Here is a 19,104-nt window from a genome sequence, read left to right as displayed (position 1 = left end):
TTCTCTGCATCCCAGTCTGTTGCTCTATCCACTGGACCACTGCCTGGTCAGGCTAAACATTTTATTGAAACTAGCGGTAGGTGGCCGATAACATCAGAGCATTCCTTTTCGTCTTTATCACCTCCTGTGGACTATCTTTTCTCCAGTTCTCAGCAGTTTGAGACTGTTGTGATGGTATTAACTTCAGTTATATTCAATTTTTACAAATATTTGTCAATTAATTTGTATTGCTGCTCTCAGATTGGGATTTATGTTGTCTGGTGCATTCTGACATCTCTTTTTCTCTCAATTCAAAGTCAGTGAGAACATATTTTGCTCACATTGAAAAGTTTCCCAACTTAACATTCTTTTGCTATTATTATGGCTAACAGAAAAATAGAAACAGCATAGACTTTAGAGTTAGAGAACTTTAGGTTACATAAACAGTTTCATGTCTGTTATTAAAGTATAAAATGCTTGTTACACAAAAGTGGGAAAATGAACAAATTAGTAAAATACCTTATATTTTTATAATAATTTTTACTTTGATCTTTTTACTATATAAGGTCCTTGAATCATGCCTTTATTTTTAGTTGCCTGTGCCGCTGGAGTCTGTAAAAGAGATGTTTAACTCAGTCATGCAGGAGCTTGATGACTATAGTGAGGGAGGTCCTCTCTATAAAAATGGTTCTTTGCGTAATGCAGATTCAGAAATGAAACATTCTACACCTTCTCCCACCAAGTATTCTCTGTCACCAAGTAAAAGTTACAAGGTAAGTGGGAAAAAAACGGCTCTTTCTGTTGTGGAATATGCTTCTTTTGTAAATGTTGTAAATATGTTTTGTTGTTATTTTATAGTATTCTCCCAAAGCACCACCTCAGTGGGCAGAAGATCAGAATTCTTTACTGAAAATGATCTGCCAACAAGTAGAGGCTATTAAGGTAAATCACTTACTTTTTCTATCCTGTGCTTCCTTCATTCTGATATTCCTTTCCTGACCATTCTAAAGCTATTGAAAATGTCTTTTTGCCATTCTACTGTAGAGTCATACTATTATGTTTTACATAGCTCCAAAGTAATAGTTATGATATTTTTGAAATAACTTATGTCTGCATCCTCCACCAGATGTGAATACTTCAATGGTAGACTATTTTATCCCAAACATAGTACTGTTATTGGCATAGAGGAGGTCTCCAAGTGATTGAATTAAACTAGTGAAAAAGCTGTACCTTGGTCTATGAATTCATTTCTCAGACTGACTGTGGTGATGTGTGTCAAATTTGTAGATAGGAATGGAATTGACAGGTTGTCTTAACTTCAGAAAGCATCTTTGTGTGATACCTTCGCATGAGTTTAACTTAATTATGTAAGGACATAGTTATATGTACAAGATTTTATCTTAGTTATATGAAAATGATCTTAACTATAAGTCTCAAAGTAACTTGGAATTGGAAGTACAGATGGTTTCGTGCTGATTGAGGAAGAACTAAGTCATACTTGTAAAGTTACATCAGGGAAATTGATAACTTGTATGATCATCACAGTGCTGTCAGCAGCGTGTTGGCATTAAACATGCAGTTGGGAGGGGAACAAGCTATGAACAAGCACAAATATTTGTTTTTTTTTTAAGATTTTATTTATCCATTTTTATTAGAGAGAGAGGAGGGAGGGAGAGAAAGAGAGAGAGAGAACAGGGGGAGGTGCTGGAAGCATCAACTCCCATATGTGCCTTGACCAGACAAGCCCAGGGTTTCAAACCGGTGACCTCAGCATTTCTAGGTCGACGCTTTAGCCACTGCGCCACCACAGGCCAGGCGCACAAAGGTTTTTATGCCAATTTTGTGTAATTGTGGCCTGGTGTGGTATTACATACAGTCTTGACTTCCCATGTAGGTTTCGAGCACGCAACATTGTACACTGCTCACAAAAATTAGGGGATATTTTATCACTTCATATTCATTTTGCAATATCCTCTAATTTTTGTGAGCAGTATATTTGTAGAAGGATAGTAGAACATTAAGTTCATGTGCCTGAAAAACTGGGCTCTAGTGCTCACTGCCACTAATTAACCATCTTAGGCCAGGCATTTTCTTACCTTTTTCTGTCTGGCTTCTCATCTGTAAAGTAAGAAAGTAGTTCTCGGCACATTTTCTAGTTTGAATTTTCATTTTTTAAAATTTTTTATTTATTTATTTATTTTTTTTCTGAAGCTGGAAATGGGAAGAGACAGACAGACTCCTGCATGCGCCTGACCGGGATCCACCCGGCACGCCCACCAGGGAGGATGCTCTGCCCATCAGGGGGCGATGCTCTTCCCCTCCGGGGTGTCTCTCTTTTGCGACCAGAGCCACTCTAGCGCCTGGGCAGAGGCCAAGGAGCCACCCCCAGCGCCCAGGCCATCTTTGCTCCAATGGAGCCTCAACTGTGGGAGGGGAAGAGAGAGAGAGAGAGAGGAAGGAGAGGGGAAGGGGTGGAGAAGCAGATGGGCTCTTCTCCTGTGTGCCCTGGCCAGGAATTGAACCCGGGACTTCTGCACGCCAGGCTGATGCTCTACCACTGAGCCAACCAGCCAGGGCCAGTTTGAATTTTTTAAATTATGGTTATAGCATTAACTGCATGTTCAAAACTATGGTCTGGATAGCAGTAGTGATCAGTGAAATTTTCCTTTTGATGACGTTATGATCCCTGTATGATCCCTGGCCCATACAGAGATTTATGGATGTATAGCATCTGAACTAGACATAGTAGATGGATAAATGGGGAAATTTTAGTTAGCTTGAAAATTAGAGAGATTTTTACCTCATTGTTATGGCTTTTGGGAAATTTATATTTGAAAATACCTCTAGTAGAAGGTAGCAGACATGCTGAATCCATCTCTGACTTCACAGATCCCTGGCCCATACAGAGATGTTTCATATTGCCTTTAAAAGTGACCTGTTGTCTGATACCATGGGTTTGGTTTTTTCTTTCTTTTGAGAAGTAGTTTCTTGATAAATGCCTGTTTTGTAAGGGACATTTTGTAGGTCCTACTGTTGGGGAGGGTGTTGCCATTTAGTTGTCTATGAAATGACAGGCATCTGGCCTGACCAGGTGGTGGCACAGTGGATAGAGTGTCAGACTGGGACGCAGAGGACCCAGGTTAAAAACCTCGAGGTTGCTGGCTTGAGCAAGAGGTCACTGTCTGCTTTAGCCACCCGATCAAGGCACATATGAGAAAAAGCAATAAATGAACAACTAAGGTGCTGCAACAAAGAATTGGTGCTTCTCATCTCTCTCCTTCCTGTCTGTCTGTCCCTATCTGTCCCTCTCTCTGTTCCCCCCCCCAAAAGAAAGAAAAGACAGAGATCTGATAGCTAGCTGTGTCGATACCATTAGAAGGCTGTGTAGCAGAATGGTATTAGGAAAATGGTTTTGGAGTAAGATCTGGTTTCAGTTCTAAGCTGTGCCATTTCCTACATCTTTTTTCTCATTTTAAGATATAAGTTACTATAAGGTGACCAATCGTCCCCCCTAGGGAGGACAGTCCTTCTTTTGTAAGTTCCTTCCTCCCTCAAAAAGTGTCTTCCAACATGTCCTCCTTTTTGATATTGGAAGACGAATCTGTAAATGTCTGCAATCAATGCAGAGTCGATCTATTGCATGTGTTGTGATGTATTTGTATCTAAATGACTACTTTTTTCTTACAATTATTATTAAAAATTAATAGGCACATAAGCATAATTACAATATAAAATATTACAAATGTCTTTATTATGCATTTATCATATTATAGTGTATTATTGCAATGAACAAAATGTTTTATTTACGATCTTGTTTTCTTCTATTTATTTTTGTCCTCTATTTCATTGTAAAATAGTTGGTCACCTTAGTTACTATCTGTGTAAGGATTAAAAACTTTGGTAAAATGCTTGGAATATTTTATCTACATAATACAGGGTGGGGCAAAATTAAGTTTACAGTTCATATGGAAAATAATATGATAACTAACAAATAATACAGGAATAAACTGTTTTGTGTACTTATAGCTGTAAATCTACTTTTGCCACACCCCGTACGTATATTCTGAGCAAATATTAGTTGTTTTTCTTTTTCTATTGAATCATCTGAGCATCCCTTAAGGATAAGTAGTGTTTTTTTACATCAGGTGTGGGATGTGCAAAGCTGGTATGGGGAAGTAATATGAAATGTTGAGTTGTCCACGTGGATTTAAGAGTGAAGCAGTGTTTTGGCAGAGGAGGTATGCTGGAAGGGTGTTTGGGATGTAATGTCAGAGAAAGAAATGTAATTAGTAGGTGCTTGTCTTGTATGGAGCCGAACTTTAGAAAGATAATAACTCAGGCAGATACAGAATGGAAATGGAGAAGAGGCCATTTGAGGGCTACTGAACTGTTAGGTGAGAGCTAAATGTAGTGAGTAAATTAGGGTGTGGTACTGAGGAATGAAAGAATGGGAGCATGAGAGCTAACAGAATATCAAGATCATGTTAAGTCAGCACCTGGTATTCTGATCTTATTGGAATGTAGAATCAAAAGGCATTAATTAGCAGGTATTTCAACTTAAAATATTTGTTTTATCACTTTCTGGTATTATATAATTGCCTAAAAATTTTTTTCTTCTTCTTCCAACAGAAAGAAATGCAGGAATTGAAACTAAATAGCAGTAACTCAGGGTCCCCTCGTCGTTGGCCTACAGAATCTTATGGACCAGATTCAGTGCCTGATGGATATCAGGGATCACAGAATTTTCATGGGGCTCCACTAACAGGTGAGTTGGCATTTGGATATGTTAGTAAATCCTGTACTTCCCCTTCATTTAAATAGGTAACTTTTAAATTCACCTGTGTATATACATTTGTTTATATATAGGTATAGATATGTCTGCTTGTGTATTAGGTAAGCTGTATTTGGTATTACTGAGATTTTTTTAACTCCAAGCAGAAACGTAACAAGCTTTATCTGGTACTTTGTAGATAAAGGCTTAAAGAATAACCCTTCAATGCACATGTTAGAGGACCTGACACTGAGTTGGAACTATTCCGTATAATTGAAAAATATTACTGATATTGTAATGCATTAAGAGATGTGTAAATGAAAATTTAAACTTTGGCCTGGCCTGTAGTGGTGCAGGGGATAAAGCATTGACTTGGAATGTTCAGGTTGCCAGTTTGAAACCTCTGGCTTGCCCGGTCAAGGCACATACGAAAAGGAAATTCTGTGAGTTGATGCTTTCTGCTTCTACCCACTTTCTCTTTCTCTCTCTCCTGCCTCCAAAATTTAAATAAATAAATAAAAGACTATCATTATTCTTTAAAAAGAAAAAAAAAACAAACTTCTCGGGAATTATTTTGATGATATTCTAAGAGGTATGACATTCACAGGGTATCTTGTTTTGAAATACCATGGTCATACATGAAAGGAAGGAGTTTGGAGCTAGACCATACTAGGTTTTGAAATTGTGTTGTATCACTTATTGACCTCTCTGAGCTGGTTTCTTTGTTTGAAGCATGGAAATAATAGTTGACTCACATGATAATTTTGAGCATTTATGTTAGTGTGGGTGTATATTCAGTGTTTACTTACAGAACACAGTAAACAATTAACCAAATGGTACCAATATTGCTTCCTTTGGGTTGTCTTTGTACAGAAGTGCTTTGTGTCAATGTAATGTTACTTAATCACAGTCATCCAGAGTGGTAGGCACTGTTACCAGTCCTGATTTTATAGATGAAGAAATGGGTTTAGAAAGATTATCTATTATTGTAAAAGGTGATTATTGATAGAGCTGGGGTTCAGACTTCAGTGGTCTAACTTTAAAGCCATTTGCTGGTATAATACATTGCACTGAGGTACCCAGAAATAATGACAAAAAATAGGTACTTTTTTATGAGATAGATTCCTGAAATAGTAGTAGTGCACATTTTCTATTAGTTTTAACTTAAGAAAGATTTAGAATGCTTTGGTATAGTTTAGATTAGTACATTTGTGTGATAGTCCTTGGGGGCCATATTTAAGGTTACCTTCCTATTTTCTTGTGACAGTTTCTTCTAAATGCAGGCAAAGTAATAGTAAGTCTCTGTAAAGTTAAACATACTAAAGGTCTTAAGTCACAGACAAATATATACGATGTCAAGAGTTCAGACATTGCTTACTTACAGATTACAACCCTGTTTACTATCTAAAGCTTTTTTTTTGCTTGAAATACTAACTTTTAATGTTATTAAATATCAAAAAGCTTTAATAAATCATCAAATATTCAGTCAAGATTCAAATTTCCAATTCCATTTAAATCTCTGAGTCCTTGTAGATCTTATAACCTGGAATAAATTTCAAGCTTTGATGTTTTTCATACTTGTCACATACCATACATTTTGAAAACTGGTACATCCAAATTCAAGAGGTGTTTCAAACTGGATTATGTTTGTAATTTTCTGTCTTTGAAGGCATTTTGGAACCCTCAGAAGGAACTGTCATACAAAGGTGAATTAGCAGACTACAGGGACAGACAAAAATTCTGAGTGACAATGGGTAGTGCAGACAGTGGTCAAGATGTCAAAAGAAGAGACAATAGGGAGGTGCTTTGGAGGAAGGTCAAAGGGTACTAAAGAGGTATGGCAGCTTTAAGAAAGTGAGTTTTATAATTGGAAAAAACAGCTTTTGGCTATTCATCTGTGGTACAATTTTTACTGTATCTTATAGACCAGTGGTTGAGAAACTTTTTGGCTGAGAGAGCCATGAACGCCACATATTTTAAAATGTAATTCCGTGAGAGCCATACAACAACCCGTGTACATTATGCATTATCCAATAAAAATTTGCTGTTGTCCCGAAGGACAGCTGTGATTGGCTCCAGCCACCCGCAATCATGAACATGAGCAGTAGGAAATGAATGGATTGTAATACATGAGAATGTTTTTTTTTTTTTAATTGGTTACTTTATTTATTTTTTATTTATTTATTTTCTTCTGTATTTTTCTGAAGCCGGAAACGGGGAGAGACAGTCAGACAGACTCCGCATGCTCCCGACGGGGATCCACCCGGCACACCCACCAGGGGGCGACGCTCTGCCCACTAGGGGGCGATGCTCTGCCCCTCCAGGGCGTCGCTCTGTTGCGACCAGAGCCACTTTAGCGCCTGGGGCAGCGCCCGGCCATCTTTGCTCCAGTGGAGCCTCGGCTGCGGGAGGGGAAGAGAGAGACAGAAAGGAAGGAGAGGGGGAGGGGTGGAGAAGCAGATGGGCGCTTCTCCTGTGTGCCCTGGCCAGGAATGGAACCCGGGACTTCTGCACGCCAGGCTGACGCTCTACCACTGAGCAAACCGGCCAGGGCCTACATGAGAATGTTTTATATATATATATATATTTTTTAATTTTATTTTTTTTATAATTTTATTTTTTTAATGGAGTGACATCAATAAATCAGGATACATATATTCAAAGATAACAAGTCCAGGTTATCTTGTCGTTCAATTATGTTGCATACCCACCACCCAAAGTCAGATTGTCCTCTGTCACCTTCTATCTTGTTTTCTTTGTGCCCCTCCCCACCCCCTATCCCTGTCCCTTTCCCCCCTCCCCCCCCCGTAACCACCACACTCTTATCAATGTCTCTTAGTTTCACTATTGTGTCCCACCTACGTATGGAATAATACAGTTCCTGTTTTTTTCTGATTTACTTATTTCGCTTCGTATCATGTTATCAAGATCCCACCATTTTGCTGTAAATGTTCCGATGTCATCATTTCTTATGGCTGAGTAGTATTCCATAGTGTATATGTGCCACATCTTCTTTATCCAGTCATCTATTGATGGGCTTTTTGGTTGTTTCCATGTCCTGGCCACTGTGAACAATGCTGCAATAAACATGGGGCTGCATGTGTCTTTACGTATCAATGATTCTGAGTTTTGGGGATATATACCCAGTAGAGGGATTGCTGGGTCATAAGGTAGTTCTATTTTCAGTTTTGAGGAAACTGAAAATTCACTTATTTTGAGGAACCACCATACTTTCTTCCATAATGGTTGTACTACTTTACATTCCCACCAACAGTGTATGAGGGTTCCTTTTTCTCCACAGCCTCTCCAACATTTGCTATTAACTGACTTGCTAATAACAGCTAATCGAACAGGTGTGAGGTGGTATCTCATTGCCGTTTTGATTTGCATTTCTCTAATAGCTAAAGAAGATGAGCATCTTTTCATATATCTGTTGGCCATTTGTATTTCTTCCTGGGAGAAGTGTCTATTCATATCTTCTTCCCATTTTTTTTATTGGATTGTTTGTTTGTTTGTTGTTGAGTTTTATGAGTTCTTTGTATATTTTGGATATTAGGCCCTTATCTGAGCTGTTGTTTGAAAAAATCATTTCCCATTTAGTTGGCTTTCTGTTTATTTTGTTATCAGTTTCTCTTGCTGAGCAAAAACTTCTTAGTCTGATGTAGTCCCATTCATTAATTTTTGCCTTCACTTCTCTTGCCATTGGAGTCAAATTCATAAAATGCTCTTTAAAACCCAGGTCCATGAGTTGAAACAATTAAATACATAGAAGAAGACATAGGTACTCAACTCATGTTTTATATTTTTAACGTTATTAATTTTTTTATTAAAGATTTGTCTGCGAGCCAGATGCAGCCATCAGAAGAGCCACATCTGGCTTGCGAGCCATAGGTTCCCGACCCCTGTTATAGACAGTGTCACTGGCCACAATCAGAAATTCCTGCATCATAATGTAATATGCAAATAGCAATTAAGATAAAATATGCATTTATCAGAAATGGTCTAAAAGCATTATGAAAAGCAGATTAAAATGACTTTAATAAAATAAACAACTTCTGTAGTTGAGGTAAGTTTAAACCTGTTATGAAAATAATGGGTATGTAAAGGAGAAATGATCAGGGCTGAGACTTATGAATGCAGGCTCAAGGACTTAGCATGTATTTTATCAACAAGGCACATTTCCTCTGGGCTACCTCCACTACTGTTGGGAGCTCTTATGTGACTCAACATCAAGATGTCTGCATGTGGTTGATAATTGAAATAATTTTTAAAAAATTTTTATTCACTTTTAATATATTGTGTTTACATGGATTCAAGTGTCCCACTGAATATATAACTCCCTCAACTCCGCCTGTGTCCCCCCCCTTTTTAAGATTTATTTATTTATTTTAGAGAGGGGATAGTGAGAGAGAAAGAGAGAGAGAAGGGAGGAGGAGCAGGAAACATCAACTCCCATATGTGCCTTACTGAGCAAGCCCAGGGCCTCGAACCAGCGACCTCAGCATTCCAGTTCAACACTTGATCCACTGCACCACCACTGATCAGGCCCGTGTCCCCCCTCCCCCCTTTTTTAAAAGATTTTATTTATTCACTGTAGAGAGGGGGGAGAGAGAGAGAGAGAGAGAAGAGGGGAGGAGCAGAAAGCATCAACTCCCATATGTGCCTTGACCAGGCAAGCCCAGGGTTTTGAACCGGCAACCTCAGCGTTTCCAGGTTGATGCTGTATCCACTGCCCCACCACAGGTCAGGCCCTGTGTCCCTTTTTATACCTCTTTTGCCCCCTCTCCCTAACTTGCTTCCTCCTTCCCTCTAGGATTTGCTGTCCTGTTATCTATATCTCTGTGTTACGTATATATATAGTTTCACTAATTTCTTTACCTTCTCTGATCCCATCGCCTCATCCCCCTTCCCTCAGACTGCTGTCCCTCTGGTCCCTATGACATTGTCTCTGCCTCTATTCTGTTCTTCAGTTCACTTTGTTCATTAGATTCCACATATAAGTGAGATCATATGATACTTTTCTTTTTCTACCTGGCTTATTTCACTTAGCATAATAATCTCCAGGTCTATCCATGCTGTCACAAAAGGTAAGGTTTCCTACTTTTTCACAGCTGCATAGTATTCCATTGTGTATATGTACTACAGCTCTTTTTTTTTTCTTCTTCCAGAGACAGAGAGAGAGTTAAAGAGAGGGATAGATAGGGACAGACAGATAGGAATGGAGAGAGATAAGAAGCATCAATTCTTCATTGTGGCTCCTTGGTTGTTTACTGATTGCTTTCTCATATGTGCCTTGGGGGAGGGGGGCTACAGCAGATTGAGTAACCCCTTGCTTGAGCCAGCGACCTTGGGTCCAAGCTGGTGAGCTTTTTGCTCAAACCAGGTGAGCCCACGCTCAAGCTGGTGAACTCGGGATCTTGAACCTGGGTCCTCCGCATCCCAGTCTGATGCTCTATCCACTGCGTCACTGCCTGGTCAGGCTGTACCACAGCTTTTTAGTCCCCTTATCCACTGACAGACACGTGCTGTTTCCAGAACTTGACTATTGTAAACAATGCTGCAATAAACATGGGGGTGCACATCTTTTGAATCAGTGATTTGGTATTCTTAGGATATATTCCTAAAAGTGGGATGGCTGGGTCAAAAGGCAGTTTCATTTCTAATTTTTTGAGGAACCTCCATACTGTTTTCCACAGTGGCTGCACCAGTCTGCATTCCCACCAGCAGTGCAGGAGGGTTTCCTTTTCTCCACACCCTGGCCAGCACTTACTGTGTTTTTTGTTAATGAAAGCCATTCTGACTGGTGTGAGGTGGTATCTTATTGTGGTTTTAATTTGCATTTCTCTAATGATTAGTGATGTTGAACATTTTTTCATTTGTCTATTGTCTATTTGTATGTTCTCTCTGGAGAAGTGTCTCTTCAGTGTTTTTGCCCATTTTTTAATTGGTTTGTTTACCTTCCTGGTGTTGAGTTTTAGAAGTTCTTTATAAATTTTGGTTATTAACCCCTTATCAGACGTATTGGTGAATATGTTCTTTCCCTGTGTGGGTTGTCTTTTTATTTTGTTTATGGTGTCTTTTGCAGTACAAAAGCTGATACAGTCTCATTTGTTTATACTGTCCTTTATTTCACTTGCCCGTGGAGAAAAATCAGCAAAAATACTGCTATGAGAGATACCAGAGAGTTTACTGTTTTCTTCCAAGATGTTTATGGTTTCACTACTTACATTTAAGTCTTTTATCCATTTTGAGTTTACTTTTGTGAATGGTGAAAGTTGGTGGTGTAGTTTCATTTCTTTTTTTCCATGTACCTGTCCAATTATCCCAACACCATTTGTTGAAGAGGCTGTCTTTACTCCATTGAATACTCTTACCTCCTTTGTCAAATATCAATCAACCATAAAGGCGTGGGTTCTTTCTGGGTTCTCTGTTCTGTTCCATTGATTTGTATGCCTGTTCTTATGCCAGTACCAAGCTGTTTTGAGTACAATGGCCTTGTAGTATAACTTGATATCAGAAAGTGTGATACCACTCACTTTATTCTTCTTTTTGAAGATTGCTGAGGCTATTCATGTACTTTTTTGGTTCCATATAAATTTTTGGAATATTTGTCCTATATCTTTGATATAGAATATATACCAAATCCATTGGTATTTGAATAGGAATTGCATTGAATTTTTAAATTGCTTTGGGTAATATAGACATTTCAATGATGTTTATTCTTCCTATCTATGAACCATGGTATATGCTTCCACTTGTTTGTATCTTACTTGATTGCTTTTATCAGTGTTTTATAATTTTCTGAGTATAAGTCCTTTACCTCCTTGGTTAAATTTACTCCTAGGTACTTTATTTTTTTATTGTTGCAGTACTGAAGGGGATTGTTTCCTTAATTTCTCTTTCAGACAGCTTATTGTTGGTGTATTAAAATGCCACTGATTTCTGAATATTTTATATCCTGCCACCTTGCTGAATTCATTTATCAAGTCTAGTAGTTTTTTGACTGAGACTTTAGGGTGTTCTCTGTCGTTGGCAAATTATGATACTTTTACTTCTTTTCCAGTTTGGATGCCTTTTGTTTCTTCTTCTTGTCTGATTGCTGTGGCTAGGACTTCCAGAACTATGTTGATAAGAGTGGTGACGGGGCACTCCTGCCTTGTTTCGGCTCTTAAAGGGATTGCTTTTAATGTTTGCCCATTGAGTATGATGTTGGCTATGAGTTTGTCATAGATGGCCTTGATCATGTTGAGGTATGTTCCCTGTATTCCCACTTTGCTGAGAGTTTTGATCATAATGAGCGCTGGATTTTATCAAATACCTTTTCTGCATCTGTTGATATTATCATGTTATTTTTACCCTTTTGTTTATGTGATAACATTGATTGATTTGCAAATATTGTACCAGCCTTACCAGTCTTGCCTCCCCAGAATAAATCCCACTTGACCATGATGTGTGATTTTTTTTCATGTATTGCTGAATCTGGTTTGCTAATACTTTGTTGAGAATTTTAGCATCTAAGTTCATCAGGGATATTGGCCTATAGTTTTCTTTTTTTGTATTGTCTTTACTTGATTTTGGAATGAGGATTATGCTTGCCTCATAAAAGGAGCTTGCAAGTCTTCCCTCCTCTTGAATTTTTTGAAATAGCTTGAGAATATTTCGTAAAATTCACCTGTGAAGCCATTTGGTCCAGGACTTTTGTTTGTTGGGAGTTTTTAGATAACTTTTCAATTTCATTTGTTATAATCGATCTCTTTAGGTTTTCTGATTCTTCCAGATTGAGTTTTGGAAGACAATACGTTTCTAGGAATTTATCCATTTTGCTTAGGTTGTCCAATTTTTGACATACAGATCTTCGTAGTATTTTATTACAATCCTTTGTATTTCTACTGTGTCAGTTGTTACTTCTTCACTTTCATTTATTTGAGTCCTCTCTTTTTCTTGATGATTCTAGTTAAAGGTTCATCAGTCTTTTTACCTTTTCAAAAACCAGCTCTTGGTTTCATTGATCTCTATTTTTTTTAGACCCTTTGTCACTTATTTTTGCTCTGATCTTTATTATTTCCTTCCTTCTACTTCCTCTGGGCTTTATTTCTTTTTCTAGTTATCTTAGACACAGGGTTAAGTTCTTTATTTGAGCTTTTTCTTGCTCCTTAAGGTATCCCTGTAATGCTATGAACATCCCTTCCAGGACTGCTTTAGCTGTGTCCCATAAATTTTGAGTTCTTATATGTTCATTTTCATTTGTTTCAAGGAATTTTTTTTTTTTTTTACTTTTACAGAGACACAGAGAGTCAGAGAGAGTGATAGACAAGGACAGACAGACAGGAACAGAGAGATGAGAAGCATCAATTATCAGTTTTTCATTGTGACACCTTAATTGTTCATTGATTGCTTTCTCATGTGCCTTGACTGTGGGACTTCAGCAGACTGAGTAATCCCTTGCTTGAGCCAGCGACCTTGGGTTCAAGCTGGTGGGCTTTTGCTCAAACCAGATGAACCCACGCTCAAGCTGGCAACCTCGGGGTCTCGAACCTGAGTCCTCTGCATCCCAGTCCAACGCTCTATCCACTGCGCCACCGCCTGGTCAGGCTCAAGGAAATTTTTTATTTCTTCCTTGATCTCATTGTTAACCATTCATTATTTAATAACATGCATTTAACCTCCAAGTGTTTAAATGTTTTTCTATTTTTCTACTGTAGTTGATTTCTAGTTTTATGCCATTGTGATCAGAGAAGACACTTGATATAATTTCAGTCTTATTAAATTTATTGAGACTTGTTTTGTGTCCTAACATGTAATGTATCCTAGAGAATGTACCATGAGCATTTGAAAATGTATGTTCTGCTGCTTTGGGGTGATCATTTCTGAATATCTAGAGCTTTTTATAGAGAGGATAAGTAGACTGGCTAGCTTTTTCTAGGGTGTTTTGAGTGCTGTGTGGAATTGATTATTTGTCATCTTTTGGGTTTCAATTTCCACTGTTTCTGTGTACAAGCATAAAAGGTCTTTTGGTTGTTAAACAAAAATAAATATAACTTTGAAATCATCTCATTTTAGCCCTGTATTACCCTATGAAATATGTAAAAGCAGCATATCCTCGTTTTACAGTTGAGAATTACAGAAATGACTTTTTTTTTATTTTATTTTTTTATTTTTTAAAAATTTATTCATTTTTAGAGAGGAGAGGGAGAGACCGAGAGAGAGAGAGGAGAGACAGAGAGAGAGAAGGGGGGGAGGAACTGGAAGCATCAACTCCCATATGTGCCTTGACCAGGCAAGCCCAGGGTTTCGAACCGGTGACCTCAGCATTTCCAGGTTGACGCTTTATCCACTGCGCCACCACAGGTCAGGCAGTTGAGAATTACAAATGGCTAATTGACAAGGTAGTAACAAAGCAGCTTTGTGGCCCAAAAGGAGAGAGCTCAAGTCTCCTGATTCCTGATTCCCTTTCCTGTGTTCAGATAGTTTTTTATTTTTTTATTTTATTTATTCATTTTAGAGAGGAGAGAGAAAGGGAGAGAGAGAGACAGAGAGGGAGAGAGAGAGAAGAGAGAGACAGAGAGAGAAGGTGGGGAGGAGCTGGAAGCATCAACTCCCATATGTGCCTTGACCAGGCAAGCCCAGGGTTTCAAACTGGTGACCTCAGCATTTCCAGGTCGACGCTTTATCCACTGCGCCACCACAGGTCAGGCTTTTTTTTTTTTTTTTTAACAGAATCATAGAGTCAGAGAGAGGTATAGATAGGGACAGACAGACAGGAACAGAGAGAGATGAGAAGCATCAATCATCAGTTTTTCGTTGTGACACCTTAGTTGTTCATTGATTGCTTTCTCATATGTGCCTTGACCGTGGGCCTTCAGCAGACTGAGTAACCCCTTGCTCAAGCCAGCGACCTTGAGTTCAAGCTGGTGAGCTTTTGCTCAAACCAGATGAGTCCGCACCCAAACTGGCGACCTCCGGGTCTCGAACTTGGGTCCTCGGCATTCCAGTTCGATGCTCTATTCACTGCGCCACCGCTTAGACAGGCTTATTTTCTTGATATATGTAAAAATATACCAAGATGGTTCTTGTCTTTTTAAAATAACTTGATTAAACAATGATTAATAAATTGATAGGCAATATTAAGATGTACTGAACAGTATAAAGAAAACAAAGCTAACAATATCACAAAATACTGCTATTAACGTTTAGGAGCATTTTCTTATGGTTTTTTCTTTTTGTATACATAAAGGATTTCTAATGAGATTTTAACCATATTATGTTATCTGTAGATGAGTAAGCAAGTGTTACTTATTTTTTTTTTACAGAGACAGAGAGTCAGAGAGAGGGATACATAGGAACAGACACAGGAACTGAGAGAGATGAGAAGCATCAATCATCGGTTTTTCGTTGCAACACCTTAGTTGTTCATTGATTACTTTATCATATGTGCCTTGACTGCAGGACTTCAGCAGACCGAGTAACCCCTTCCTCAAGCCAGTGACCTTAGGTCCCAGCTGGTGAGCTTTTGCTCAAACCAGATGAGCCCGTGCTCAAGCTGGTTACCTGGGGTCTCGAACCTGGGTCCTCTGCATCCCAGTCCGACACTCTATCCACTGCGCCACCTCCTGGTCAGGCAGCATGTGTTTTTAAATACTACTTTAGACCCTGACCTATTTGCTCAGTGTATGTGTCAGCCCAGTGTGTGGATGTCCTGGGTCCAATCTCCTGTTAGGGCACACATGAGAAGTGACCATGTGCTTCTCTTTCCCTCCCTCTCTCCCTTCTCTCTCTCTTCCTCTCATCCAGTGGCTCCATTGATTTGAGTGTTGACCTTGGGTGCTGATGATAACTTGGTAGATTCGAGAATTGGCCCCAGATCGGGGTTGCTGGGTGGATACCGGTCTGGGCAGATGCGGGGAGTGTGTCTCACTATCTTCCCTCCTCTCACTTTAAAAAGACTACTTTAAGTTCTGAGCATTTTCTTATTAAGTATTTTTTTAAAATACTGTTAATGAATACACCGTATTCCATCATGTAGAAGTACTGCAAATTTTATTCTCTTGTTTCTGTTATTTCCAGTTTTTGCTATTATAAGTAATACTTAAAAAAAAGTAATGCTGTGGACACGTTCCCAGAATTGTAGGGTATTTTATAAATTATTTTGTGTTGGGAAATTGCTTTTTTTTTTTTTTCATTTTTTCTGAAGCTGGAAATGGGGAGAGACAGTCAGACAGACTCCCGCATGCGCCCTACTGGGATCCACCCGGCACGCCCACCGGGGCGACGCTCTGCCCACCAGGGGGCGATGCTCTGCCCATCCTGGGCGTCGCCATGTTGCGACCAGAGCCACTCTAGCGCCTGGGGCAGAGGCCACAGAGCCATCCCCAGCGCCCGGGCCATCTTTGCTCCAATGGAGCCTTGGCTGCGGGAGGGGAAGAGAGAGACAGAGAGGAAAGCGCGGCGGAGGGGTGGAGAAGCAAATGGGCGCTTCTCCTGTGTGCCCTGGCCGGGAATCGAACCCGGGTCCTCCGCACGCTAGGCCGACGCTCTACCGCTGAGCCAACCGGCCAGGGCCAGGAAATTGCTTTAATGAAAAGCTATGCCAGTTTACACTCAACACCAATATCCTATAGTGCCCATATTTTTGTACTCGTGCCTAGGGTTAACTATTACCAGTTTGAAAGTTTTTAATATTAGGTATGTTTAATAATTATATATTTATACTAGGTATTATTTACATTAGGTATGTTCAGTACAATAAGTTACTGAGTTACCTATTCATTTGATGCTTTTTATAGTAGGTTCTTTAAGTACTCTTTTTTCTTTTTTCTTTTTTTTTTTTTTTTACAGAGACAGAGAGGGAGGCAGAGAGGGATAGATAGGGACAGACAGACAGGAACGGAGAGATGAGAAGCATCAATCATTAGTTTTTCATTGTGCATTGCGACACCTTAGTTTTTCATTGATTACTTTCTCATATGTGCCTTGACCGCGTGCCTTCAGTAGACCAAGTAACCCCTTGCTGGAACCAGCGACCTTGGGTCCAAACTGGTGAGCTTTTGCTCAAACCAGATGAACCCGTGCTCAAGCTGGCAACCTCGGTGTTTCGAACCTGGGTCCTTGGCATCCCAGTCTGATGCTCTATCCACTGCGCCACCACCTGGTCAGGCTTAAGTACTCTCTTGAATTGTTTTTTCCCCCTCACTATTTAGCAGTCACTAGTTAAATTTCAGGCTTTATGATTCTTTGCTTATATTTATCAGCTTGTTCTATGCCTATTTTCTTCCCAGAATATTCCAAAATACAGTAACCATTTTCATCAGGAAGTTCTATTTGTTTTCCAGATTCAGACTTGGGCTTTTTTGGCAATGTTTTAGACTAGCTAGCCTTTTTTTTAGGTCTTTTTCAGTGCTTTCCAGAATTAATTGTTTCGTATGTTTTGGGTCACATTTTTTTTTCTTCTTTCATGTGAAGGCCTAAATAGGCTTGAAGTTGTATTGTTTTCTAGCAAAACTTTCATTAAACAGATCAAGCAAATGGCTTTTTGTAGTTTTGCCGTCAACATGAGTGTCTTTGCCGCCAACATGAGTGTCTTCTAGTTGTTGATTTTCTTGTAAAACTCACAGAAAACAGATGGAGGAAATAGTTTTGACATCAGCATGAATGTCACTCACAATGTGTGTCACCCCTTATCCCTCTGGAATACATTTTCACTTGTGAGATTCTTTTCCATGGATTTGTCAGGTGATTTTTATTTTTATTTTTTTTATTTTTCTAAAGTTGGAAACGGGGAGGCAGTCAGACAGACTCCCACATGCGCCCGACTGGGATCCACCCGGCATGCCCACCAGGGGGCGATGCTCTGTTGCAACCAGAGCCATTCTAGCGCCTGAGGCAGGGGCCATAGAGCCATCCTCAGCGCCTGGGCCAGCTTTGCTCCAGTGGAGCCTTGGCTGTGCGAGGGGAAGAGAGAGACAGAGAGGAAGGAGAGGGGGAGGGGTGGAGAAGCAGATGGGCACTTCTCCTGTGTGCCCTGGCCGGGAATCGAACCTGAAACTCCCTGCACGCCAGGCCGATGCTCTACCACTGAGCCAACCGGCCAGGGCCTGTCAGGTGATTTTTATTTGACCATTCTAAGCTTGAGTTTATGAAATGCAACCTTGTCACTGTGCAGATGTTTAGGGCTCACTTCCAAGACATGTCCCTGAGGCCAACACATGCATTTTGGTTCGTTACACCCGCTCCATGACTAGTGTGTTCCCAATGATTTTGATGTTGGAACATGGCTCTGCAGCTTACATAGTATCACTTTTTCTTGGAAAGTGGACAAACCACTTCCTTCTTGCTTTTTTGATGCTTGTTGTGAGGTGCTATATTTAGCAGTTTTTCCTAGCCGTTTGATAATTTTCTTTATGGGTTATTTTGATATAGAAATTTAAATAATCTATATAATTTTAAATCTTTCCTTGATTTCTGTTGCTTTTGTATTTATAGTTCTTGCATAGATACTTTTAACTAGAGTATAGATTTTATTTTTTAAGTGTTTTTTTTTTCCTTTTTAGTTGCAACCACTGGCCCTTCAGGATATTATAGTCAGTCACCAGCATATAATTCTCAGTATCTTCTCAGACCAGCAGCTAATGTTACTCCCACAAAGGTAACAAAGCAAAAATTTATGCATTTATAAATTTCTTCTTTTTAATTGTTTCATTATCCTTTATAGAAATTCAAGTAGTTCAGCATTAAAACTTGCATCCCACAAGATGTATTTAAAATTTTTTCTCCATATATAGAAATTAATGCTTAGTTATCTTATTTTTGTTTCACAATAAATGTGAACATTTAGAGTATTTTTAAATGGGAGCGGTGGCGGTGGTGGGCCCATCATCCTTCTGTTTTGGGAGAAATTGGACTAGAATATTTTTGCTGAACTGTAAGTGGTTTGTATTTCCAGGCCTGAAGTGGTTCAGATTCAATATCACAAAATAGTTGAATGTAGAGCTTAAAGACAGAGGACTTGTGTGCATTTAGGCCCTGGTTTTCTGCTCATTGTGACCTTGGGAAAGTGTCTAAATCTGTCTGTACATTAGTTCCTTGTATGTGGAATGAGGATAATAATGCCTTAATTCATAGGGTATTTGAGGATATTAAAATTAGATAATATATGTAAAGTACTTATTAGAACATTGCTCAGTTGGCACATTAGTAAAAGTTTAATAAATGTTAGTCATCATCATCACTATTGTTAACATCATTTGACACATTGTTTAGGAGTGAGGAAGATACTAACCCTAATCATTTATTGTAGGAGAATTAAATTTTTAAGATGCTGTCATTAGCAATTTTTATTTTATGCCAAGAAGGAATAA

At 39.1% G+C, this 19,104-nt stretch overlaps 1 protein-coding gene across 2 annotated transcripts in view; it reads left to right on the top strand.

Moving 5' to 3' along the window:
* Positions 1-19,104, top strand: part of LOC136330933 (E3 SUMO-protein ligase RanBP2-like) — an 87,431-nt gene that overhangs the window by 33,301 nt on the left and 35,026 nt on the right. For both annotated transcript variants that reach the window (XM_066268559.1, XM_066268558.1), the window contains exons 16-19: positions 573-752; positions 838-921; positions 4,609-4,744; positions 18,298-18,392. In XM_066268559.1, coding sequence (XP_066124656.1) covers positions 573-752; positions 838-921; positions 4,609-4,744; positions 18,298-18,392 — 495 coding nt within the window. The remainder of the gene's footprint in view (positions 1-572; positions 753-837; positions 922-4,608; positions 4,745-18,297; positions 18,393-19,104) is intronic.

This window comes from Saccopteryx bilineata, chromosome 3 (genome assembly GCF_036850765.1).
Source record: "Saccopteryx bilineata isolate mSacBil1 chromosome 3, mSacBil1_pri_phased_curated, whole genome shotgun sequence".
Lineage (NCBI taxonomy): Eukaryota > Metazoa > Chordata > Mammalia > Chiroptera > Emballonuridae > Saccopteryx > Saccopteryx bilineata.
The sequence above is the reverse complement of the archived record's forward strand: the minus strand, read 5'-3'. Positions and strand labels throughout refer to the sequence as shown.